Below are 27,435 nucleotides of genomic sequence, written 5' to 3'. Positions count from 1 at the left end.
CAGCTGACACCAGAAGTCGGCCATATAAATATATATGTATTTAAAAAAAAGAAAGACTCTAAATCCTCTTCTGTCTTTTTTTCTTCTTTTCTGTCTCTCCTTCCCCACCCCAAATGGTTGGACTTAAATGAGTGAGGTAAGAGGAGTGTAAGAGGAAATGGGCAGCCTGCAGGTTTTCCACAAACATCAAACTCCAGCAACTTAGCCCAGATTCATAATCATCTTTTTTTTCTTTTTTTTTCAGGCAGAATCAAAGTGTTTAGCGCCTGTAATAATAAAAAATAATTTCCTGAAAAGTCAGCAAAAAATACAAAATAAAATCTTGTTATTACTTTTATTTTAAAAAAAAGGATTTTCTGGCAAATATTGCATAATTTATTACACATGCTTAATTCGAAGTAAAATAATTTTGGAAATGTATAGAATTTCTATGAATTAACAAATCATTTTTTGGCTACATTCATGAAACTGTCATTTTTGCACGTCTTGCTAATTTATCAACCTTTTCAATATATTTTTTTTTATCAAGCGATTAAAAACGAGCTAATTATTCAGTGATAACTTGCTATTTTTTTCCAGCTTTTAATTTTACTCATGATATTTTTGTCACAAGTATTTGGTATTTTTTTACCTTTTAAATTGGGTCATATTTAGACAGAAATAAATTATTTTTATTTTCTTATTTCTTTTTTTAATTTCATCATTTATGTTTTTTTTTTTTCCTTAAATTAGGGAAATTACTCCATCTGTGGGACTATTTGCAGGAAACTAACCCTGCAACCCTGTTTCAATTTAAGACTCATTAATACGACTGAGACTGAGTTATCTGGAAAAATCTGGTCAAACAGAATATTCTACGGGTGGAATTACTATCTTAGTACTAGGGATTGACTGTCTCACACACACACACACACACACACACACACACACACACACACACACACACACACACACACACACACACACACACACTTCCGTTCTAAGTAACGCTTGTTCTTGCAAACATTGTTGTTCTTGTTCTTCTACAATCCTCACAAAGATTTGGGACGGTTTGTGTAGACAGTGGTGCGGTGTGCTGTAGGGGTAACAGAGAAGTTAAAGGTGAAGGTGGGACTCAATCAAGAATCAGCTCTGAGCCCTTTCTTGTTTACAGTGGTGATGGACAGGCTGACAGATGAGGTTAGACAAGAATCTCCGTGGACCATAATGTTTGCAAGTGACATTGTGATCTATAGTGAGAGCAGAGAACAGGTTGAGAGGTGGAGGCATGCGGTGGAAAGGAGAGGAATTAAGGTTAGTTGCAGCAAGACAGAGTATATGTGTGTGAATAAGAGGAACCCCGGTTGGAACGGTGAGGCTACAGAAAGTGGAGATAAAGAAGTTGGAGGATTTCAGGTACTTGGGAAAATTGAAGGTGTGATACTCATTGTTGTTAGTGGCTACCTCCCGCAGGTGGGATACGAGTTTGAGGAGAAGGAGAAGTTCTGGGATGAGCTAGACAAAGTGATGCAGAATATCCCCAGAGATGAGAGTTGTAATTGGAGCAGACTTCAATGGACATGTTGGTGAAGACAATCGAGGGGATGAAGAAGTGATGGCAGATTTGGGATACAGGATAGGAACCCAGTGGGACAGATGGAGGTAGACTTAGCAAAAAGGATGGAAATGGCTGTAGTGAACACTTTTTCCAAAAGAGACAGGAACACAGGGTAACTTATATGAGCGGAGGAGCACACAGGTAGACTACTTCATGTGTAGATGAGGTAACCTGAAAAAGATCAGTGAGTGCAAAGTAGTTGTGGGTGAGAGTCTAGTCAGGCAGCATAGGATAGTGATTTGTAGGATGACTGGTGACAAAGGAGACTAAGAGGTGTTATATGGTTTTCAGGGAGGAGTTGAGAAATGCTCTGGGGGGGTCAGGGAGAGTTTCTAGATGATCAGACAACAATAGCTAGTGTCAACAGGGAGTACTCGGTGTGTCTTCTGGGAGGAAAGTAGATAAGAAGACTTGGTGGAATGAGGCAATGGAGAGTTTGAAAAAGAGGTGATGAGGGGGGTTCAAGCAGGTTGGAATGGGTACAACTATCTAGATAGACTATCAGCCGGAATGAAAGGAAAGGTGTACAAGACAGTGATGAGACCAGCGATGCTGACTTCCTGTTTTCCAATGATGAAGCAAGCGACCCTCATTGGCGAAACAGTCAGAGCGGGCCGAACATTTAAACCGTCGCCTGAAAAATGAGGGCTGACTGTTCTGTCAAGTTGCTAAGGCTACTAATGTGAACCAGAGAGGGAAGTCCCAGCTGATTTGGGAGCTGGGGGTTGATTTAATTGCAAGAGGACAGATTATCGGAAAATTATTACTTCATAAAATAACACACATGCGTCTACTCACAGCTGTAATAGTAATGGTGCCCTGGGAGGAACTCGAACCCCAGAGAGAAGGGCGTGAATCTCTGGATCTTCTCGGAGAAGCGGGCCGGCCCGAACGGAGCAAATGGTTCGTTGCACTCCCAGCGTTTGATGGCGCCCTTGGTCTCCACGCAGCCACGGAACGTCACCTCTGACATCAGGTAGAGGGCCAGCGTCTCGGGCTGCCCCGGGACACCCCTGCTGGGGTAGTGGGGGCAGTAGATGTCCACGTAGTCGTTCATATCGACTTGAAGGGACAGGTCCCCTGAAGTCAACCTGGGATGGCGGGGAAAAGGACAGCGGCATTAATATTTCACCCTGTGTTTATGAGGGTAATACGAGACTGGAGGGGGGCGGGCGTTGATTAAAGGCTGACAGACAGGGGATGAGCAGGAGGCAATAGATAGCAGGTATCCCATGATGCCTTTGGCACCTGGAGGAACGTGCAGATGGATGGTTCATCAATATTACACATAACAATTACACAGTGAGATGTGCAATTTATTTTAAATGAACGTTTCGGGTTTTAAAATATTAGACGGCCGGCGCTGCGGGAGTTATCAGACCAGCCATGCCGAGACAATTCCTCTGATGCTAATTAAGACCGCAGTGGAGTCGAGTGTGAAATATACTTGACATCCCCCCTCTGTGCCCGATGCCTTGCCCCCATCCTTCTAGCCGAACACACGCCTGTCGCTGGTCTACGTAACCCGTCTTGAAGGCGTAATAACAACAGCAACAACAACGGCAGCAGCGGACAAGACAGCATCATTAGGAGGGAAGAGCTGCATAATACATGTTGTGTTGCTCAGCGGCGGCAGATGGCAGCGTCCAAACGGTTACAGGGTGAAGACTTAACCTCATATGAACTAGCCAGGAGGCAATGGCCCCTGGGAAGCAGAGGTCGTTCGTTGCGTGAACAGGTCACGTAGCAAATTCAGTGCACCCCTCAGCCACATTCTTGATGCTGGGCTGCCATTTTGGCTCCTCCAGTATAATGGAACGCTCTGTTGTAGATTAGCTCTGACGATCAGATTGGGCGAATTTCCCTCATGCTGATTGACAGGTGACCGATCTAGATTTAACGCCGTCTATCAGCCTGGATTGGCTCCACCCCTCACCTGTCCTTAGCCATATCTGAACAGATGAAGGAAAGAACAATCCCGCTTTGTTGCCAACTAGTGTCTGGGCGGTGTAACTACAGTACATCACACAATCTGCTGCCTCATTACACCAGATTCATGCCGTGAGTGGAATGAAAAGGAACGCCGCCGATGATGAAATCCCCAGCACGTGACGGAAAGGAACCAATAGGACGGCAGTTGCATCACGGCCTATCGGATGGGCGGGGCTTTTAGCATTCGCTTTGAGATGCGACGTGGGAACCTTTTTAGACAAAGACGGATGAGGGGATGTCAAGGGGCAACGAATGAGACGGCGAGGCCTGGGGAGAAGGTTTCGTCGGGCGCAGACAGACGGAACGGAGAAAGACGAGGGGGCGAGGGAACCGGGGAGGAAAAAAAACATGGTGAAGGTGGCGGAGAAGAGGAAAAAGTGGGTCTGAGAGGGGAAAAGAAAGTTAAGTGTTTTAATTAGTGACCCCGGAGAGTCTGAGAGCAGACACATGGAGAAGAACAACCGAGTGGAAGAAACGAAGGAGACAGACTTTAATTGGTCTCCTCTTCGCATGGAGTGCAGGAGGAAGAAGGTGAGGAGGAGGTGGAGGAGGTGGGTAGGAAGTGGTCTGGGCAAAGTGAAGTTGAGGTTTGTCAGTGGGAGTCTTTATAAAGGGGTGACAGAGCGGAGGAGAGCCGGGGTGCCCGAGGTTGGCGAGGGGGAACGTGGGAGGGAAAGGAGGAGGAAGAGGATGGAGGAGGCAAACAGAGAAATCTCAAGCAAAGTATGGAGAGGAGACTCCAAAGGGGGGAACCGATGAGAACCGAGATGAAACAGACGGACATGACAGAGAACAGGGCCCTCCAACGGTCCAGTAAATCTGCGGACGGGGTCGGAGGTGGGCGGGGGGCAACCATGGCGGGAAAGAACATGAAATCAGAGGAGGGTGAGTGAATCCCCATGCCACCTCTACAAATAAAATATAAAACCTGTGTGTGAGCCCACCAGAGTGTGAACTGTGCATATCTGTCGTGGGAGTGCAGGTGATATCCTGCCCCCACTTCTACTGCTGACACACACGAGCACACACACCCATCCCCCTGAGGCAGGTATCAACCATATCCCCAGGACTCGATAGCTTCCAAGCAGGAATTGGTGATCTATCGGGGACGGAACGCTATCGATAAGACTCTGAACACACACCGATCAATATCCTGCTCCCTCTGAGTGTTAGGTTTGTGCATGTGCAGAAGGTCACATCCGATTGCTATATTACCTGCATGTGCTCATAATGGCCGAACAAAAGTGCTTGAGGAGGCAAAATACACGCGCGCGCGCCCACACACACACACACACACACACACACACACACATTTCCTTGAAGTGCAACATACATAAAATGTAACTTCAATATAATATTTATATTGAAGATTGTGACATTCAAGTTGTTTTTTTAAAAAAAAGTGTAATAAAATCAGTTTTTGGTTGAAAAAGTCAGGGAGACAATAGATGAAAGAATACACGAAGGGAATCAGCACAGACAGACAATCAAAGCTAAAGGCCTAGTGAGAGGCGGAGCTTAATTCAGATCAGTCACCTTTCAATCAAAGAGCAATGTATCCTGTATGCTTGAGAGACTTCCATGAATCTTCAGAGTATTTTGGAACTGTGGGAGGAAGATGGAGAAGCTGGAGAGACAGGAGAATAGACAGACAAACACTGGGCCTTGGAATTGAGCATGGGACCTTCTTGCTATGAGATGGTGGTGATGGTGGAGCAAACATCTCCAGTAGCAAAACTATCTGTGCAGCTTCACAGTAACCACTATGTTGACATTAGTGTTCAACTTTTGAATTCTCTGCGCATGTTTTGGAAAGCCCTGGAGCTGATTGCGTTCAGATTGAGTGAGAGGCGGGGATTAACCCTGACCGGTCACCTGTCAATCACAGGACAGCGTATGGAGCTGTCCAAATACCAACCGCTTTGGACTTTGGGAGGAAGACAGATAACCTGGGAAAAACCCAGGCAGGAACTAAGAGAACATGGACACCACTCACGGAGGAACCCAGGAACCCTGCCGACCACCCTTCAGCACACCCTGTGCGTGTGTGTGTCTTTTTGCATGCGTCACAACAGATGTGTGTCATGTCAACATCTTGTACCCCCTGCTGTTCATGTCATTCACTTCCAGCGACAGCTCCTATTCCTCCACCACCCCTTTACACCTCATGGTTCCTTGCTTTGCCTTGCACACCCCATCTTCAGAGCGCCCCCCCACCATTTCTAGGCTGGATTACAACCCCCAAACCTCCTCCCACAAGCCTCTAACTTTGGGCTGCGCCATATGCACACCAGCAATTATGGAGACTGCGCGCTCCACTGATGTCAAACTGTCAGACGTCTTTCCCTTTTGCCCCCCCCCCCTCCATCTACACCCCCCCCCCCCCCCCCTTTCCTCGAACCCCAAAGCTCCCCCGGAAGCTCAGGTAAGGCCCTAATTACACCAGGCGTCCACCCCTCCTGACGGGCGACAGTGCAAGGAGCGCAGAGGATGTGTCAGAGAACGGGTGGGGGGGTGGTGCATCACCAGGATGGTCGGTAGAGAAAAAAAAAACACCAATGGAAAGGAAGAGCCTTGTGGCTGCGGCGCACTCTCCTGAGATCATACGCTGACACACACACAGACGCACACACACAGGCACGCAAACACAGACATGAAAGTACTTGAGGATAAAATGTGCTATATCTCTAGTACCAGAAGGCGCAAGCGGTGACACCCTCTCAACTTGATAAAGAAAACTCATCAGAACTACAATAAAAATTAAAAAAATGTAAAAAGAAACACATATACCTACGCGTGCGCGCGCGCACACACACACACACACACACACACACATAAATCAATGACGTTCCTAAAATCATGACCATTTATCACAGGAAGCGAGAGTTAAAAAAAAATTTAATCAAAAAAAATAAATCCTGCACAACCCATGTTGCTCTATGTTGCTCTCCACACGCACAAGTGCGACGACCGTACATGTGCACTCGAGTGCCTCGAGTAATGAAATTCACGGGGGTTTGCTGTGGCTGAGACCTTTGATCCTTTAATATGAGAGAATAATTAAAGGGGCAACAATCCCACAACACGGCTTCCGGAATACAGAGTTCCACCATGGCGCGCTGCGTTCTACGCATGGTGAATACGCCATTGCATGAGGGAGTGAAAATATTCCCCGACAATGAATGGATATATACACACACATATACACTCACTGGCCATTTTATTAGGTACACCTGTCCAACTGCTGGTTAACACTTAATTTCTAATCAGCCAATCAAATGGCGGCAACTCAGTGCATTTAGGCATGTAGACATGGTCAAGACAATCTCCTGCAGTTCAAAGCGAGCATCAGTATGGGGAAGAAAGGTGATTTGAGTGACTTTGAACGTGGCATGGTTGTTGGTTCCAGAAGGGCTGGTCTGAGTATTTCAGAAACTGCTGATCTACTGGGATTTTCACGCACAACCATCTCTAGGGTTTACAGAGAACGGTCCGAAAAAGAAAAAATATCCAGTGAGCGGCAGTTCTGTGGGCGGAAATACCTTGTTGATGCCAGAGGTCAGAGGAGAATGGCCAGACTGGTTCGAGCTGATAGAAAGGCAACAGTGACTCAAATAACCACCCGTTACAACCAAGGTAGGCGGAAGAGCATCTCTGAACGCACAGTACGTCAAACTTTGAGGCAGATGGGCTACAGCAGCAGAAGACCACGCCAGGTGCCACTCCTTTCAGCTAAGAACAGGAAACTGAGGCTACAATTTGCACAAGCTCATCGAAATTGGACAATAGAGGTTTGGAAAAACGTTGCCTGGTCTGATGAGTCTCGATTTCTGCTGCGACATTCGGATGGTAGGGTCAGAATTTGGCGTCAACAACATGAAAGCATGGATCCATCCTGCCTTGTATCAACGGTTCAGGCTGGTGGTGGTGGTGGTGTAATGGTGTGGGGAATATTTTCTTGGCACTCTTTGGGCCCCTTGGTACCAATTGAGCATTGTTGCAACGCCATAGCCTACCTGAGTATTGTTGCTGACCATGTCCATCCCTTTATGACCACAATGTACCCAACTTCTGATGGCTACTTTCAGCAGGATAATGCGCCATGTCATAAAGCTGGAATCATCTCAGACTGGTTTCTTGAACATGACAATGAGTTCACTGTACTCAAATGGCCTCCGCAGTCACCAGATCTCAATCCAATAGAGCATCTTCAACGGTTCAACATACATACATACATACACAAATGGTCATCCCTTAACAATGGGGTTACATTCCAAGGGTTATGTCATTAAGCACGTTCGTCGTTAAGCAAAACACCGTTTCTATCGTACTACCATACAGTATTTGCATACATATTAGCCATTTGTACTGTGCTAGTTTACCTTTTTTTCCTTTAATGTTAATATTTGCATGAATACAGGCCAATTATAACCACTCACAACTCAGCTGCCAGCGCATTCCGCACGTATTTTATTATTATCGCAAAGCCCATCATAACTCTGAGTTGTCACTCACCAAGTACGTTGAGTGGGGTGGATAGAGGCTCCATGCTAACCTCAAGATCTGAACATGCTAACATCATGCTAGCATCTGAGGCGGTGCTTCCCACACAGAGGTTTGGCAGGCGCCACTGAAACTAACTCCCTGTCCTGTAAGAGACATGGTGGCATCTGAAGCTGGCACTATTCACTTGCAACGCTAGCTGGGATTTGAAATGGACAGCAAAAAATGAAGGGATGTAATAATTTCTTTGGGTGAGGGGGTAGGAAGCAGTCTGGCCTGGCCTTGAACCCCTAGCCTGCAGCCTTGAGGCTACGGTGCTAACTGCCGGCTAACCATTGAACCACACAGATGCTGGCATCAACAGAGAAGAGCACCAGCCTTGCCTGTGACGTATGAAGCCATGCGAGCATTGGGAAGCTCATACCCGAGAGGGAAACGCCTTCGTGGTGGGGACGCAGAATGAAGTGCTGGCGGAACCGAAATAGATGCTAACACACACACATGGCTTTTACATTTTTTTTCCAGTGTCCAGAGGTTTACAGCTGCAACTCCGTTGCGCTTCTTTTGAAAAACGTGCCACAAATGACATGTTAGCTTGGGTGAAGCTCCGAGCTGCGGCGGGTGAGCAGATCTGCAATTTACCAGCGAGTGATGGGGCTCTTTAGCTTCAGCGATTTCCTGTGCTGGCCGCGAGTTCTCCCCGCCTGCGCTTTTCTGGCATCATGCGGAACCCAGGATGCTAAACTTATCTACAATCTGGGAAAATGGGACAACGAGTCACAAATCTACAAGGGTTTACCTTGACTTTCCTTGCACATTTTGGGAAAAATTTCAACATATACATATTTTTAGCGTAATTTTAGTGGAAGGAATTGTTAGGTAATTTTAAGTAAGTATAGCTGTACCACCAGGGGTAGAGGGAGGAAATTAAAAAGTGGCTGCCAAGACAGTTGAGTGATGCGGCTTGGGGTGGGGGGACCAAGGTCAGACCCGGGAAGTCCTTCCAGGTCTTTCCAGGCGTGTGGGAGACTTAAAGGGTTTCTTGAAAGGGATCATCGCTTCCCCTTGACTCACCCAATGAAAGTTTCTGTCGACCTCTAGGTGGTGCGCAGGATTGCTGCCTTCTGAAGATGAAAGACTGAAGACGAACCCACAACGCCTGTCAGAGCTGAGAGATGGAGGAGGGGTTCCCTTATATGACGGCGCAACCTTTTGGGAGTTTCCTCATATCACTAACCTTTAGCTTGCCGCCGCAGAGAACTTTAGACAGGAGCGTGGGATAGGGAGAAAAAAAGGGGGGAATAAAATGAAAGAATCAAACTCAACGTGTTGATTCGCGGCTTCAGTGGCCACAGCTGAACAGCTCCCCCGCAGGCAAGAAAAACTGAATCAGATGAATGCCGTTACAAATCCCTCGCTTTCCACGGTCTCAGAACAATTTGCATACGTTTCCTAATTAATTTTTTTTTTTCTATTTCATGATATTTCTTGCTGCAAGTCACTGCAGTTTTTTGAAGGGGTGGACATTTTATTTTTCATTTATTTTGCATGACGCCCTGTCACCCTTTCCGCATACATGTATGCACACGCACACACACACACACACACACCAAACAGGAAGAGCAGGGCTTGCTGCCCCTTCTACTCATCCCAGTTTGACTACAGTGAGGATCTGAGGAACCGAAGGCCTTGAGTGTGTGTGTGTGTGCGTGTGTGTGTGTGTGTGTGTGTGTGTGTGTGTGTGTGTGTGTGTTTGTGTGTAGGAGTGGGGGTACCCTGGCTGGGCGGGCAGGCAGGCAGAGGGGGGAGGGATTTCTTGTTTGTGCATGTTGACGGGAAATAAGCAGCAGGTTAGACACAACACTGGCATTTGTGTCGGGGGGGGAGGGGGGGGGGGTGTCCTCATTCTGTAGCTGGCTAAGAAAGCAGAGTGAGTCTGCTGTTTACACCTATCAGCCAGCCGCTGTAAAACGTGACGCCGCGTTTCCAGGTTAAAAAAAAGGTTCACGTCAATTTTTTATCAGGTTTTGGGCAAGTAATTTCTGGGGAACTTTTTGTTGACAGTCTCCAGCTGATTTTCTGAAAGTTTTTTGTAGGAGGGGCGGGACGGGTGCTTTGTCAATAATTCAAAAACTGACTAATGATTGAAGAAATAACAAAATAAAAATAATAACTGACCCGACAGTGATCTGGGACCAACGGAGGGGGGAGGGTCAGATCTGTTTACAGCTTTTTACAGTGGAGGGAGAGGACACTCACAAACACGCGCACACACACTCACATACACACCCTGTTCATATTTATAGGTAATCCAAACACATGGTTCACACACACATATGCACACATATGCACGTGTGCACACACACACACAGTAGATACATAAAGAATGCAGACACATAGTAGCTCCATACACAACCTAGACATACACAACTCTGCCATTGACATGTATGGATAATCCAAACACACAGTCCACAAACACACACAAACACATTGCAGACACATAGCTACAAAATGCAGAAATACACTAACACAATCCTTGTCTGTTTACATACACAACCTCGACACACACACACACACACACACACACACACACACACGTATGCCCATACACACAACACTTTTGTTGATATTTGTAAATTAACCATACACCCGGTCCATACCAGCACACGTGCATGCACATGCGGTCTCTCTCTGTCTCTCTCTCACACACACACAAACAATCACAGACACAAACACACACACACGCACACACAGACACACACACCGACAGTGCAGACACAAAGTAACATAATCCTTGTCTGTCTACATGCACAAGCTAGACACACACACACAACATGGAGACACATAAAGAATGCAGACACATATTAACACAATCCTAATTTGTCTAAATATACAACCTAGACAAAATCATGCACACACACACATACACACACACTGCAGACACACAGTGCTACAATCCTTGTCTGTCTACGTACACAAGTTACACACACACACAACCATGGTATTGAGATTAAACCAAACACATGATCCACACACACACACACACAAACACACACACACACACACACACACACACGTAATGTAGACACAAAGTAACATAATCCTTGTCTGTCTACATGCACAAGCTAGACACGCACACACACACACACACACCGATCCGCGGCCTCCTGAGCATCAGTGTTTTTCTTTGTTAATGCAACAAGTTCCTAAGTTAGCTGACATGCCTATTGAGAAACATTACAAATTCTACGCTAGTCACCAAAGGATACAGTTCGTGAGAAACCACAAGAAACCTCTGTCAGAAAACAGCGAAAGACACAAAAAAAGAAACAGAAATTCACCCCGAAATTTCCTTTTGAACTTCATAAAAATACCTGGTGGTTAAAAAAAAAGGGCAGTTATTACAGTCTTATAACTCCTCTGAGTTTATTTAGTTTTTTATTATTTCGTCACTTGGACATTTCTTCCCCGTTTAGTAGGAGCTTTCCATTTGTCCATTCGCTCTCTACAGTGGTGCGAAGTTGGCGCTCCAGTATGTACTGGACTGAGAGCATTTTATGTGTGTGCATGTGTGTGTGTGTGTGTGTGTGTGCGCGTGCAAGATCCAAGGCTTTATTTAGCGTTGGGTCCCTGCGTACCTGTCACCTTTACAGATTTACAGATCGGACCTGTACTTACACGGTGGAGGCAGGAAACCGCGGAGGGCGCTCATTAGTCCGAGGTCTGGCCCGGAGTAGGGAGGGAGGGGGTGGGGGAAAAAAAAAAAAAAAAAGATGGATGGGTGGGGCTCTGGCCTGGCACCAATCCAGGCTCGGGATAGGTTGTTGTCCTGGCAACAGCACGGCTGACCTTATTTACCCCCCCCCCCCGTATTTCTTCGCCTCACTGTAAGATCCAACAAGTTGAATTTAAGATTAATTCAAAATCCAGTGTACATATATGGTGTACAGTGTACATGTTTGGTGTACATATATGTACACCAAAAATTGGAATGTGGTTAAAAATGTCTTTCAAATAAACGTATCATTTGTGATGTGGCATTTGTGGTGTGGCTTTTCTTTTGATTTAATTATTAAGTGTCTGAAAATTAATTGTGATCGATTCTTTTTCTTCAGGACCTCAAATCTTTGCAGAGGTACTGATGATATCGGGATGGTTGATTGAAAAATTAATAACAATATTTATATATTTATATATTTATACTTAATTTTTCATAAAAGTGAGCCTGAAGTATTAGTCTCTTCCTTGCAACAGAAAGTATGAAATTTAATTTTTCATTTTGATCTCAGGAGCTGAGGACAAAGTGCAGCACAAGAGACATGTTCTGTTGTGATTACACATTTTCAACCAAGGATGCTTTAATTTACAGTAAGATGAAGAAATTTTAATTATTATGGAGGGATTCATATAAGAGTTATTCATTATAAACCGGAAAAATCAACCGCACCCCCCCCCCCACACACACACAGAAAAAAAACAAAACAAAATAGATAACAAATGAGAATAAAACACACAAGTGTGTGTTGAAACCTCAACAACCTTGGCTTGAATTTCAGGGGCTCCACTTTTTTTCAGGAATTTATCTGAAAACTGTGGAGTACTGTTTTTTTGGGGGGGGGGGTTCATAGGTGTTTTGATTTATTTTAGCAAAACCTTTTTATGGCAAAAGAAGGGTGAGGTGACGGGCTGCGGCTGGCCGGTCAAAGCAGGACACATAAACACACACATACACACAAACACACACACACACACACACACACACACACACACACACACACACACACACACACACAGGCGCGTGTGTCAAGGAAACCTGCCCTATTAGAGCCAACAGGCCTGAAATATTTAGAAGGAGAGAGGAATAAAGGAGAAGATGGAAGGAGCAGAAGTGAGGCAGGGTGACCCGGACCCTCTCGCCTTGTTTCCAGAAAAGATAGGAAAGACAGAAAGAAAAAGAAAATGAAAGAAAGAACCTGGTATTTTTTTCTGCTCCCGTCTGCTTCCCCTCCACCCGTCTTCTTCACCTCCTCGCCCTCCCTTTTTCTTGCCGCTTCACCCGCCCGCCCCCCTAGCCGTCTCTCTGTTTATCTAAGCACTTTCACGGTCACTGCTCTGGAATCCCGGGAGTCCGAGGCATCCCCTCCGCCCCCTCCATCTTTCTCCGTCACAACCGTTAGCATTCATATCAGCGTCCGTGTCCCGGGTATAACGGGCTCCACCGCCCTGGCACTCCACCCCCCGTGATCCCCCCCCCAGGGCAAACGGCTCTGTCCTGTTCTAGTCACGCACAGCTTGCCTGGCCCCACCCCCCTCCCGCTCTGGCCCCGCCCCCTCCTTGCAGCGCACGCCAGGGGCCTCGTTGTGTCTAAAAATCTATTTCAATGAGAATGTTAGCTTAAACCAACAAACACTGTCATGGTGGGGGAAATAAAAAAACATAACTAGAATGTTTGCATTGTCATGACAATCAGGGTTGTCACCGGGTTTAGGTGAACAAAACGACGTCCTCACAGAGAAAACTCGATCACGACTGTTGGCACAGTCAACGACGATGCCATACTGGTTAACTTGTGACTAGCCGGACAAAGAGGTCAACAGCTCATCACTGCCATGGCGACAGAGAATGTTTTGGTTTCGACTGAGGCTGCTATTATTAAGCGAACCAAGACTGCTGCTGCAACGACGAACGCAGCGTTTACGTGAAACTAGCTCAAAAGGGAAAAAGTCTTAATCAGCTGGGTAATAACACTGTTAATAACATGAACAGAAAGTGACATTTTTCCCATTTGAAACAATTAGAAATCTCCTCATGCCGCGTGATCATTTTATTTTCATTATTTCTGTCCCAGTGTTTTTCCATCCCTTCGCAAAATCCTGGGGGCTGGACACTGCTGGGTCTTTCGAGGGCCGGGCGAATGCCATGACACAGATGAAGGGTTGCGACACAATATACGGGTGGGGGAGATAAGAGGGGGGGCCTTGAGAATGGGAAGGAAGGAAGGAAGTGTCGAGGGTCAGGAAAGGAGAGAAAAGAAAAGGTGCAGACACTAGGGGAACAACAGCCTGTGGCTGGACCTGGATTATCTGATTAATTTGGGATTAAAGATGACTGGCCGCCTCTTTAATGAACCCCAGTGACCTAAAATGACAAGATTAACAGACGGGAGGTGTGTGAGCGTGCAAGTGAGTGTGTGTGTGTGTGTGTGTGTGTGTGTGTGTGTTTGTCAAAACACTACGAAGCGGAGAAGCACATTTTCCTCAACAACGCGACTGCAACAATCGTTTCCCTCTGAAAGGAAACCAAATATATTATAGTACATACAGTATGTATAAAATCTGAGTCAGGGGATTTTTATGTTGTATGTTTTTTTTTTTTGAGAAGAATACACAGATTAATTCTGCCATGGTAAACATGGAGTGTCCACTTCGGTGTTTTGAAAAGCAGGAGGTGTTCAGGAACTCCATTTCCAGCTGAATAGAGGAGCAATGAGATTCATGAGTTCTCCCCGCTAGCAGGCAGCGGCTATGGAGATTCAAGGGGGGGGGGGGGGGCACAAGGCTATTTCCTGTCTCCCCTATTCAGCACAAAAACACGCTGCCGCCCATCGCTACGGACGCTTGCCGACTGCGAATTACCCCCCCGAATCTGTCTCTCTTTCTGACCAGTGTTGGTTTTGGAAACACCTGCTTATGTGGCGCTGCGTGGTGGGGAATAGTCGGACTGACGAAACGAGTTGGAGTAAAGGGAAAGTCTGCCGTAGTTTTTTGTTTTAATTTTTATTTCCCAAAGAAAATAAAACAGACCGATGTGGAATTGCCACCCTCAAATCTGTTGTTGAGCTGGAAGTGTTGAGAAATGGCGGTGGAGATAGAAGGCAGACAGGCCGTGAGCAGAGGTGGGAGGTTTTTAACGCATCCCCGCAAAGTAGCGTAAAGAATCTGCATCCCCAAAAAAATACAGTTTAGCAAACAACAAACAAAATGGAGATACTGTCTAACGCACAGGTGTATGAAAACAACATGGCGTCATATGTGGACTGTGTATGTCGGGTCCCCCCACTCTAAAAAAAACTTCTCTCCAGACTTTGATTTTCCATAAAATGGTGTAATAATCCGAAGAAATAAAGAAAAAAATCCTCAACAGAAAAATAACAAAAAGGTTGAGGCAGGAAAGAGGAAGGAGGTGGAGAAAAGCGAGAAATTGTGGCGCTGCTGGTTTAAGCCTCGAGCGCACACACAAATGTGCACACACACACGCATCTCCTCATCTCAGAGAAAACACATTCGAATCAGAGCACAGGAATGTTTTTTTGATATCACCCTCTTTTCATCACCACATGCTTTCTTCTGACATTCTCCCACAACGTGCACAACCAGGAGAACAAGTCTAGTCGTTGAAATGGGTACGTCCAGCGCGCGCGTGCACGCACATTTTGTATCTCGTCAAAAGCGGCGTGCAGGAAAGTTTAAACAGGCGGCTAATAGCGATCAGTTTGTACTCAGCATGGCTCCTAATCAAGTAGTAGTACAACCTGCCTAAGCAGGCGGGACACTTCCACTCACTAAAAACACATACATACACAGATGTCTCAGCATCTGACGGTGCGAACAGGAATGTTGGAATGAGCCTTGCGCTTCCTGTTTGTGTCATGTACTTTTCTTCTTTACAATATGCAGTGGCAGAACAAGTCTGTGTGTTTGTGTAATATGCATGCACACACGCATGCACGCACGCACGCACGCACGCACGAACACTCTCTCTCTCACTCACTCACTCACTCACTCACTCATTCACACACACACACACACACACACACACACACACACACATATGCAACAAACTTACATGCAATCCTCTTACACTCAATGAAAAAACAAAAGAGAAACAAGTTTATACAAGCAAGCCACATTAGCCACATTTAGTCACTTTCACTTTACAACATGCATAAGCATGATTTTTGTGTGTGTGTGCGCGCACATGTCTAAGCATGTTATATCATCATATCTTGTCTCTGGCAAAGAAAAAAATGTTCAGGAATGTTTCATTAAGCCGCAGATGTTATTTCATCAGAATTCAATACTTTTTTTTCCTGAAATTTAACATGCTTCAGCAGCAGGACATGTTTCAGGGGTGCACGCATGTTTGTGTGCGTGTGTGTTTGGCAAGCGTGCGCGCGCACACACACACACACACACACACACACACACACACACAGCAGAGTGGTTTGAAATGATGGGTGATTCCTAACCCAGTTCCCTAAAGACTGAACACACGTGCGCATAAGTGTGTGTGTGCGCACGTGTGTGTCACACCTGTATATGAGGGTGAGTGTGCGCGGGCACGTCTCAGAGATGGGAGTTGTTTTTTTATCTTTCCTCCCTGCTCCTCACGCCAACCCATGACAGTGATAGTAATACCATATGACATCCCCCACCCCCCCTCCCCTCCGCCCCTTTGCCATCCCCGGGGGGTCCGGCGCCTGTTTTGGGAGCTGAAATCTGTTGACTCCCCCTGACCCCCCCATCCCACCCCCTGCTATCCCATCCTTTACAGTGCTCTTCATCCCCTCACCACTGCAGGTCTAATGTTTTCTACCGTCTCTCGGGGAACAGGGTGTGTGTGTTTCATGTCTGTGCACTTTGTATGTAGTGTAAGAGTGTGTGTGTGTGGGTGTGCGCCTGTGTGTGTGTGTGTGTGTGTGCGTGTGTGTGTCTGTGTTACGCATCAACTGAAAAGTAGGCTGCCAGTCTTCAGGGAGGCATCTCCAAAATATTAGTTTTTTGTTGTTTTTTTTAATACATGCTGTGGAGACTTTACGCTCTGAGCATGTGCGACATTAGTCATGTGACCCGCTTTCTTTGAGGAAAAAAAAAAAAAAAGAAATACTTAACTACGATAAAAAAGCTCCTCTCTCTTCTTTATTTCTGGGGCATTATCATCTCTCTATACACGATAAATCCGATAAAAGCTAGGACTGTTTATAGGCCGCTGCCGTTCATGAAACATCCTGGAGACATTTTTAAGGCATTTCTTGAACCAAAATTTATCATGAAGGGCGGGGAACCCAAAGAAATTGGTTTGAGAAGAACCTATTTGAGGTGGAAGCAGCCAGGGTGTCGTCGCCTCATCACGCAGTGCCGTCTGCCATAGGGCGCAGGTTTCCCGTTGTAGCTCGCCTGCGAATTCCTGACTGGCTGCCAGAACAATTTAAAAAAAAAAAAAAGGTCGCCAAGCTGATGCCGTCATTGAATCTAAAATTGACGATGCGTTGTTCTAACCATTTGTAGAACACGAGAATACCCCGTCGACCCTTCGCCCCCAGCAATTGCTCTGTCCTCGATCAAGGACATCACGTGGGCGAGGTCTTGACAAACAGAGCTTTGTTCTGCTCGACTCAAACTTGTGCTCCCCTCGAGGTACACACCCTCTAGTGGATGGAAGATGTAACAACAGCAATGGAGTTACTTAGAACCATGGAGTTTCTTAGAACCTTTTACGGTGACAAGTCAATTCTTGGTGGAACCGAGGACCTCAGATCCTACAACCATTCTAGCTCCGACTCTGAGGCAGGTTCTTTTTACAGTTCCTTAGGAACTCATGTGACATGGTGCTTGATACAGCTCATAAACCCTTGCCAGATACTACTATGGTCACTGCTCAGCTATTTTCTTGTGACAAGACGGACACAATTGGTGAGAAACGGATCGACAAAGACGTCTGATGTCTTCTGGCCTGCTACGCCACAAAGACGTTTCCACGGCTCAGAGTGGAACATCAACATTTTGGGCAAAATAAGTACACTGTATTTTCATTGTATTATGACAACACCCATACATCTCTTGCTGCCTCTGCAAATGCAAGGCTTAAAATATTCACCCGGGGGAGAGGAGTTCCTAGAACCAAATTCGACTGGACTGGACAAAATGGATCACTGTCCTCAGATGAGTACGTACCCATCTGAGGACAGTGGGACTAAAGCACTTGATGCTACGGTGGTCCCTTGAGGACAACCCCCCAAAAATACAGCTTTTGTAGTTTGGTCTTGTGATTACACACCAAAATCAACCCCATATGAGGACATTTATAAAAGAAATACAATTTTTTCTTAGTATCATAAAAAGAGAATAGAGATAAACGGAAGTAAGCTTACGCTTTCTGATAAGGAAAGTCCACAGCTGCTAGACACCCTCGAGTTCACGCCCTGGTCAGCTATTTTCTTTTAATCTGAGTGTTTCTTTTCCGTTCTGAGGCGCTGCGCTCTCCGGCAGGTTGAGGTCCTCTAGAAACTTCAAAGATGGCCGCTCCACGTCTCCCCTGTCACCACCACGAGAGCTGCTCCGAGACACGCGGAAGCGCGGGGTGAAATACAACAGAGTGCTGCCCACTGCTTCCCATGATCTGTTTCATTTCCTCTGATCAAGCCAGGCCTCTCGTCGGAACTCGACAAACAAGGGCATATCACACATGTTTGAGATGACAAGTCCTCAACTTAATGTAATGGATGCTGAACGGTGTCTCTGACCCAATTGCAGACACCCCGGAGGTGGAATGGCCGACATCCAGGGTTACAGAGAGATCATTGCACCATGCGGTTTGTCCAGCAGGGGAATTCTGACTGGACTTGAGCGACCTGACTGAAGATTAGTTGCCACTAAGTAGATCCAGATGTAATTATGTGGTTAACCTCGTAAGAAAACGTCTGAAAATATATTGGCATTAATGGAGCTCCTAACAGGTAATCCGTCACTTGTGTTTGTGGACGATACAAACATTAGCATCTGCCAACAAATTGATTCTATATTTGTTGGGTCTAATATTTTTCAAAGGCTGATTGGCTGTGGTTATTACTGCCATGAAACCAAAAAAAAGGTTGATTAGTGTGTCTCGAGTTATTGCTACACCAATCAACTGCACAAGTTCGCCGCAAAGTTGATGACAATGTTCAGACCACAACCACCTGGACACCACCAGAGACATATGTAGAATTCATCCACTGTTTAAGTTGGATAAAAAAAAAAATAAAGAAAGAAAGGAAGAGCTTTAGCGACTACAGGCCCCCGATAATCACTTCTGACATTTAAAAAAAATATAGAAAAGAAAATTAGGGTGGCGGTATGACGGCAGGCTCATTCCCCCAGGTGACGGAGACCTTGCACGGAACAATAATCCAGAACCAGGGCTTCGGCTCCTGGCTCGGCGCGGGTCAATACTAATTCAATTTCTTTCCCGGGGAATTCCCAGGTTGCCATTTGCCAGGGTTTCCGAGCCAAGTGCAGGAGAACGCCTGTGTGTGTGTGTGTGTGTGTGTGTATACTTCAGATATCTCAAAATTGGCTTCAACGGATTTGACAACCCCCCCATCAAACAAACCCCCCAAAAAACACCTGACACCCTGAGCTGACAGCACTCTGCATGTCAGAACAATTTTTCTTATTTTAAAGAATCTTTGCACGCCTCGTTTGGTGAGTCGGAGAAACACACAAGCTGGCCGATCATCGACTGACGGCCTCAGACTCGACGGTTCAGTACTTATTTTATATCAGTACCGCTCTGACGCAGGTGCGAGGAAGGAACCTGGGAGGGAAAACTGTGTGTGTGTGTGTGTGTGTGTGTGTGTGTGTGTGTGTGTGGGGTGTGGGGGGGGGGAAGTATTATCCATATGCAGCATGGTGATAATGTGAGAAGGCGGGTGATAATATCTGGGTGCTAAATTGGTATTGATTGACCAAATACCCTGCCCGGGGTGGAGGGGAGCAAGAAAAAGAGCCAGGGGGGGTCTTTTCATGCTCATGGCCGTGACTATCTGATCTGTTTCAACACAGACATCCTCACCGCTGGTTTGTGCCCAGACTGTATTCCTTTAAACGCGCCCACTCCTCCTCCGGGTGTGACTATCTCCGCTCCGCTGCCTGTCGAGGTGCAGACTTCTGTTGTGGCGATTTTGCGTTCGGTGAGCTGATTAACTGAGGATCCGCTCAGGTGCGCGTAGGGGAAAAAAAACTACATTTAAAAAAAAAAAAGGGTCATGCAAAATCTAAAAAGACATGGGGGCACACTGCGAATGTCTACAGACCACACCTACTCAATGAACACCCGGTCTGTGAAGGCAGCAACTGCACCTTTCTGTTTGGGTGCCTCCACTGCTGTATCAGTTGGACTGGTCCAGGTCATTTAGGGACAGGTGGGGGTGGAGAGCAGGGTCGATTGAGGACTGACGAGGGGAGAAATTCAGGGAGGCCTGTCAGCAGGTTGGGTTCTGCAGGAATAGTCCACGTGTATGTTCAAAGGAAAAAAAGAGCCGTGGAACCTCATATCCTCGAATGCGGTGCAGGAACACGTGGACCCCCCCCCATATCCCTGTATCATCCATGTGTGTTTCCTTTGCACAACCGCACGTTCTGCCACAGAAACATTGCAAAATGTGGCTTATGAATGCCGGAAAAAACAACAAAAAAAACATACAAATTCACAACAAAAGCGTTAGAATGTTCCATGTCAAGAGGGGGTACTTTGACGGTGCATTTGAACATCCCAGATTGAAAACAAATAAATAAAAGAATACTGCAAGATCATGTGAAAATGATGCAACCTCTTGCAAAGTATAGTGAAAATGTCCCAAAACCGTGCAAAAATGTGGCCAACATGTCTATGTTCTGTAATTCTTGGCTGAATTATATTTAACCAAAACCATAAAAGGTTGCTAAACAGGAATGACCGTATGAAAATGTTGTGAAATGGTGTGAGATTGCTGTGCCATTGTAATTTCTCATGATAACATGGAAACGTTGCGAAATACCACGGACACGTTGCCAGATGACATGGAAATGTTGCAAAATACCACAGAAATATTGTCAGATAACATGGCTATGTTTCAAAATAACATGATAATCTGCCTGATAACATGGATATGATGTATAATACCATAGAGCGTTGACAGATAAGATTAAAAAAAATGTTGGATATCCTTGTGTTCCTGTCCCATCGAGATGACTGTGCACAATTTGAACACTGAAACCCTCTCTTCTGTTCGCTCTGAGTTTATTGAGTAAAATTTAGATATTTTAAAACAGTAACTATAATATAATGTGGACTTCTGACAAGGCCAGGGATTTCTGTCTTTTGTGATTCCAGACCTGCAAACACCTCTCCCTCCCTCTCCACCAGGAAAGAAAGACTTCCTCTTTCATGCAGAACAATGGGTCATGTCCAAGAACTCACAGCCACACTAAACGTGCGTGCGCACATACTCGTGCAAATACACAGCACTGAGTGCACTATTGCTCCAGTGATATTAACTTTATGGCTCAAAATATCAACCGTCAATATAGAAGCGCATGCGTCACTGTAATCACACCTAGGGCAGGGTCTTCCTCGGCTTCTGATGAAGACACCCAGAGGAGTCCGCCAGTTTTGGCAAGTGCTAGTGACAGATGATGCACTCAGTAACATGAACGAGCAGACAAAGCACATTTGGGGAGCCGACAAGGTGCGCAATCGCCGGCACATCTCCGCAGTGGCGGTAACAAAGGCATTGACGAGCGTATGAGTATGGGCGCGCGCGCGCGCACACACACACACACACACACATACACACACACACACACACACACACACACAAACACACACAAAGAAAGGGCAACTGAGAGGCACTATGATACCCAGCTAGATGACAGATGAGCAGAGTGAGAGAAAGGGAGCGGGAGAGAGGGAGGACGAGATTGCTTTGTTAGCAGGACAGGGAATAAAGTGGTAATTACCTCACTGTGGGTTTGTTGATTACGGTTCATCCAGGTTCTCCGTGTTTATCATTTACCAGGGGAAGTGAGAGATTAGCAGAGACAGTCCTACCTAAAGGAGATAGCAGGCAGTGCGTAGCTGGTATTCATTCACATGCACATGCACACACGCGGGCACACGCACACACTCACACACACAGGGGAGGGCCAGATCGGGCCAGCCGGTGGGTAAGGAAAGAATGAATTGGAAAAAAAAAGAAGGCAAAACTCAGCTTTGAAGTGCAATCATCTCTGACAAGTCACAATCACAAACACTGATTTCTCTTTATTGTATGCCGCCCGCTTTTCTAAATCCACCAGGGTGTGTGTGTGTGAATTTGTGTGCTGTGTTTACCGTAAAAACCACACCATTCAAACAAAGGCACCGCAAAGTCATGTGATGTGAATGCATGTGGAAGAAGTGGCAAGAAACAAAAAGTGAAAACGAAACGTGCGCCAAGCCAAAGCCCGACTTCTTAAATATGAAAATGCATATTCATGAAAGTGTTGTGCGTCACAAAAGGTGCCATTGTTAATTTGCCTGAATCAGTGAAAAATTCACAAGAGAACATTGATGAACAGCACAATTGTGCTTCCGTGTGTGTGTTTGGTCCCTCACACGTGCAGGTAAGTGTTTTGTGTGCTTACTCAAAACTGGACCGCCACACCACGGGTTTTTTTCAATAAAGTACATAAAACAGCCTCCCTATTCAAATGTCTAAAACCGGGGGGGGGGGCAAGCAGAGGGGTCTGGACGGGTTTGGTTTTTTTGGAATATTTCAGATGCCCGGACATGCTGAGTAAATTCACAGGGAGGATGTTTAGGTGAGAAAAAAATGGTGGTTTCTCGTTTTTCGGTCATAGCAGAATATCTTAGCGAAAATGGCAAATAGCTGTTGTGTCCAATTAATGCCCCGCTGATTCAATCGTCTGCGGAGGTGATGGGAGGGTTGAGAGGGAGGGAGCCAGAGAGAGGGAGAGATAGACAAAGGGGAACTACAGAGAAAGAAAAAAAAAGGAGAGTGGAATTCAGAGGAGGCGTCTCAACAGGTTTCCTGCTCCCCGTGACTGATCTGGAGAGCGGCTCACAGAGGAGAGTAAAGGAGAAGAGGCGAACGTCCTTTCACTTTTTGCATGTCGGATAATTTCCAGGAGCATATATGTGTCATTAGAACCACCTTAACGCCACCTGGGGTCTGCTGAGGGTCGAGGGGGCAATTTAGTCCCAGTGTCCTCAATCAAGGACTTCCACATTAGCAGTGTCGGAGCTATTGCTCACCTTTGCCACCTGGGATCAGTAGGATCTAAATAATTTTAAACACTGATTATTGTCGATGAATACGGAGTGATTTTAGTTTAAAAGGCAGACATCCTCATATGGGAACGGTTAGATTTCCATTAATGTCACAAAAAAGCAAATCATTATTTTTGTTACATCCAATCCCCTTGGTAGGTTCAGATTGTCCCAGAATGAATGCTGTTTGAGGCAGTGACGTGCAGTTAGTGGAGGCAGGTGAGGCCAGGCCTCACCTGGCATCATGGAGAGAAAAAAAAAGTAAAATGAAAAAATTATTTGAACGGTTCTATTTATTCAGTGATTTGTACTATAAAGTATTTTCCACCTAACTTCACCATTTTTAGTGTTTTTTTTTCTAAAATCGCTGAGAAAAAAAAAAAAATCACATTAAGCATTTAGATATGAAGAAGGGCCGTGCGGTGACGCGGCAGCCAGCGGAGCCCACTATGGATTGCGCAATAACTGCAATAAAATTTTCAAACACTTCAAGCACTAATATATGAACTAAATTTCCATACTTAAGCTGATGTGTATCATTTTTTTTGTCAACAACTGTAACGTGTTTCTCGTGCCGAGCGATCGTAAAGCGGCAGCGAAGACACACTAAGTGAGGCACGCAGTGACTGGGCCTCATGGTAGGGGGCACTGGTGATCCCAGGGATCCTTTTTACTACTCCGCTGAAGAATAACAGAATTTGCAATAGCAAAGCAATAGCAATAGCAAGTCAAGTGCAGCCATCCAGTAACTTTTTTCCTCCTGCTTGGCTTTATTTCTAAAATGGAGGATTACATAGCTAAACTGAAAGAATTTTCTAAACTGGACTTTCAGTCGAAGCAGGAGATAATAAGTAAGGAAAGACCGACGCCGATGCTAATGGATTTGCTTCAGACTAGGAGACAGAAGACTCGGTCTGTTCAAACGGAGTGGTACACACGAGAAGGCTGGCTGTGTGGATATCCAGTAAGAGAGCGCCTTTTCTGCTTTTCCAGCATTCTTTTCTCAACTTCTGACAATCAAACATGAGCGGTCGGCCACTCATATGCAAAGTCAAATCGCGCTAAAAACATTTGGGATGTCCAGGATAGATTTGGCTTTGAATGAACAGCAAAGACTCAACATTAGCATCCACAATGCTAAGGGAAAGGAAAACCGCTCAGCGATGCATGGACTTCATTTATAAGTAAAGGTAAAAGATAATAACGTGTTTTTTTATGTGCTTTTTTCTATGCTACAGTTTGTATATGTAAAGAATGCTGATATAATATTTTAAACAAAACACGTTAACTGCTGTCAATAAAATGGTGAATAAGCTACTCCATAGGGTTCATATGTTTGTAAATCTGACTGATGACGTCAGTGCCTCACAAGCCATGAACCTCACTGCACGTCACTGGTTTGAGGTGTACTTTAATCAGATTCTCAATACAAATAAAGAGGGGAGCCTTACTGATAAGTTTTGAGCTAAAACCTCTGGTGTAGTTAACTTGGTTGCTCTCTGGGAGGTTCCCTTTAATTTTCCTGAGGACTAGGAGATTGTTTTATTTGTTTTCTGGAACAGTAAGTCCTACATATGCATAAAAACAAATGTATGTCTCAAAACATCAAACTAATTTTGAAAAACAATGTCCTCATACAGGGACGAGGTATTTTTTTTCTTTTACCCCCCCCAACCCCCACCCCACCCACTCAGTCCTGAACAGTGGGAATTGAATTCATATATACATATATAAATAACTCAAATAAATCTCCTCAAAAGTTCATGAAAGTTGGTCATTGTTGTACTCAAATTATTACGATGTTTTTTACACCATGTGGTAGCAGCGTCTACCACCAGGGGGCGCTACACGGGCCGTGGAGAAAAGTCTGAGTTTGAGGCGGGCGAAGCTGAGAATCATAATGCAATATCCTCGGATAAGGACTTGGGGTGGTAGGAGGGTGGCTGAATGAGCCAATATGAGTTTGAAACTAGGGGGGAGCTTGGAACAGGCTCTCAGGTAGCTCAACATGGCGGATGTAATATTTTAGAACCACACTGTTTACTGCCCCAGGAAGTGTAGAGAAGGTAATTTACACCCTGACGACAAAGTATTTGCTCCGAGAGGAAACACCAATTGTTAAAAAGAAAAACAAATGAAAATAATGGGAAATGATCATTAAGACCCTCTGCATAAAATCACAACAGAGAGAAAGAGAAAACAAAGATGGCAGTGCATTGTTACCACCTGCAGTTCCAGACCCCTTTTGCTGAACGCAGTCGGAGCCAAACATGGCAGTCAGGAGCGTTTCGTAGACGAGGATTGCTATCAGCCCCCTTGCCGCCGCCCGTTGAGAGACGAAAAAAGGCCAACGCTCCAGTTTTGGGGGACCAGCAGCAGAGGGAGAAGGTAGAGCACAGCTGAGGCTTCCTGCAGCCAGGGGAAACAGGAAGGAGAATGTGCCTAACCAGGATGGGGAACCCACAAACTCACACCACAAATATTGATGGTGGGGGGGTGTCAAAAAAGTATTTACTTTGGAGAGGATGAGTTGACAGTAAGCGGAGAGGTAATAATGAAGGGCAGCGGGAGAAGAGGGGATGGGAGGAGACAAACAGTAAAGAAAGTAAAAGCGAGGAGGAGGTGACTGGAGAGGGGAGGAGAAGGAAAGAGAGATGGGATGGTATAGAGACAGAGGGGAGAGGGAACAAGTGGTTTTGTGGAGGAGGAGGTGAGAGGGGTGGAGAGTAGGGATGATACAACAGTGAAATTGGAGAGGAGATGAGGTGAAATTTTAAGTGCGTCCCAGCATCAGAGGCCACCCACCTCTGGTGAGACGTGCTCTGTGTGAGTGTGTGTGTGCGTGCACAATCTCTCCTTCCACTCATCCCATCTCCACTCTCTCATCCCTGGAGCTCCCTGCAGCGAGGAGGTGCTTCTTGATCCTTGATCCCACTCTCCTCCCAAATTACAGGATGCGCTTCTTCTAACCTGAACTTCAAGATGGCAGACATGGCAAAGACACCACCAAGGCCTTTGGGAAATAACCTTCGCGCAACTCAAGAGCACCTGGACTGGCTGGCAGGTGGGGCTCACTGGTATCTCTCTCTCACACACACACACACACACACACACACACACACACACACACACACACACACACATACACACACACACACACACACACACACACACACCTGACCCCTTCCCTCCAAATTCATCTTGTCCTAATTCAGGTCTGAGTGGCTAAAAGATAGTGACTAATAGCTAATAATACTATTGGGCAGAAATGAGCAAATAATCTGCGGAGATGACAAATAAGGCCTGATATTTAACTTGGGAATGAGTTTAGGCTGAATAAACTATAAAACTTAACGCTGTGACCGTTAAACAACCCGAAATCAGCAAATTCTCACTCGTGCATCAGGTGTCCCGGAAGTTGCTATTGCGCAATAAGATGGCGGCGCAAATATCCAATTGGCTCACGCGAAGTTGATGTAATCGATGGGGACCTCTTCCCTTAGCTTACCTGGTGTTCGTGGAGTTCCAGTACACCGCGTGTCTTTTGGCCACGGCGGCCAAGTTGACGTTCATGAGGAAAAAGGTGACTTTCCAGGCGGGCAGAGGCCCCGGGGTCCACGCCGAGGGGCCCATCTGAGCCCTGAGGCGTGGGATGGAGGGGGGTAGGAGGGAGGGGGCAGCAACAGGAAGCGGAGGAGGAGGAGGTCCGTCCGTCTGGGAGTGGCAATCAAGTCGAGGCAGGTGAGAGTCCGTTTAAAAAAAAAAAATGTGTAAAAAGAGATTTCCCCCTACTTCGCACAAACTCCTACGCCACCTGCGGGCACGTCTCACGTTCGTGAAGCGAGAGCGGAAGGTGTGAGCCTCTGCGTCGAGGAGTTCCCGAAAGTAAGTCTGCTGGGCTCATGGTGAGGCGTTCACGGGACGGAGTGGGGGGTCTGGATCCGCAGTGGCGGTTGAGGCTCGGGCTTGGAGGTCAGAGGATGAGCGGAGTCAAGCCGCGACGACAGGTCGTCATCTGCTGAAGTCCGCCTGGGACGGTTCGCCGAGACCGCCAATGGGGGGCGGGGCCTTAAAACTTTCAGCCAATCAGCTCCCGAGGGTGTGGTGGTGCGGGAATCGTTGCGAGCGGCGCCGACTGGTGATGGCGAACTGTCACAGGTTTTAATGATGAGAGACGAGAGCAGAGGAAAGAAGAGGAGGGAAATTGGCGAGGAGAGGAGAGAAGAGGAGAGGAAGAGAGGAGAGAGGAGGAAGTGAGGGGATGAGGACAGGA

At 46.1% G+C, this 27,435-nt stretch overlaps 1 protein-coding gene across 2 annotated transcripts in view; it reads right to left on the bottom strand.

The window, feature by feature from the left end:
• Positions 1-27,186, bottom strand: part of efna4 (ephrin A4) — a 45,499-nt gene extending 18,313 nt beyond the window's left edge. Inside the window, exons 1-2 of one of the 2 annotated variants that reach the window (XM_086155756.1) lie at positions 26,671-27,186; positions 2,396-2,688 (exon numbers count right to left, since the gene is read on the bottom strand). In XM_086155756.1, coding sequence (XP_086011882.1) covers positions 2,396-2,688; positions 26,671-26,795 — 418 coding nt within the window. In that variant the 5' untranslated portion in view covers positions 26,796-27,186. Of the gene's footprint in view, positions 1-2,395; positions 2,689-5,125; positions 5,198-26,670 lie in introns of those variants that run through there. The other variant, XM_086155757.1, reaches the window with a different exon arrangement.
• Positions 27,187-27,435: the final 249 nt, after the last annotated feature.

The sequence above is a fragment of the Fistularia commersonii genome, chromosome 11 (genome assembly GCF_037954325.1).
Source record: "Fistularia commersonii isolate RoL2024-O1a breed Wild chromosome 11, RoL_Fcom_v1.0, whole genome shotgun sequence".
NCBI classification, from domain to species: Eukaryota; Metazoa; Chordata; class Actinopteri; order Syngnathiformes; family Fistulariidae; genus Fistularia; species Fistularia commersonii.
Note: the sequence above shows the minus strand (reverse complement) of the source record. Positions and strands in the feature narration are given on the sequence as shown.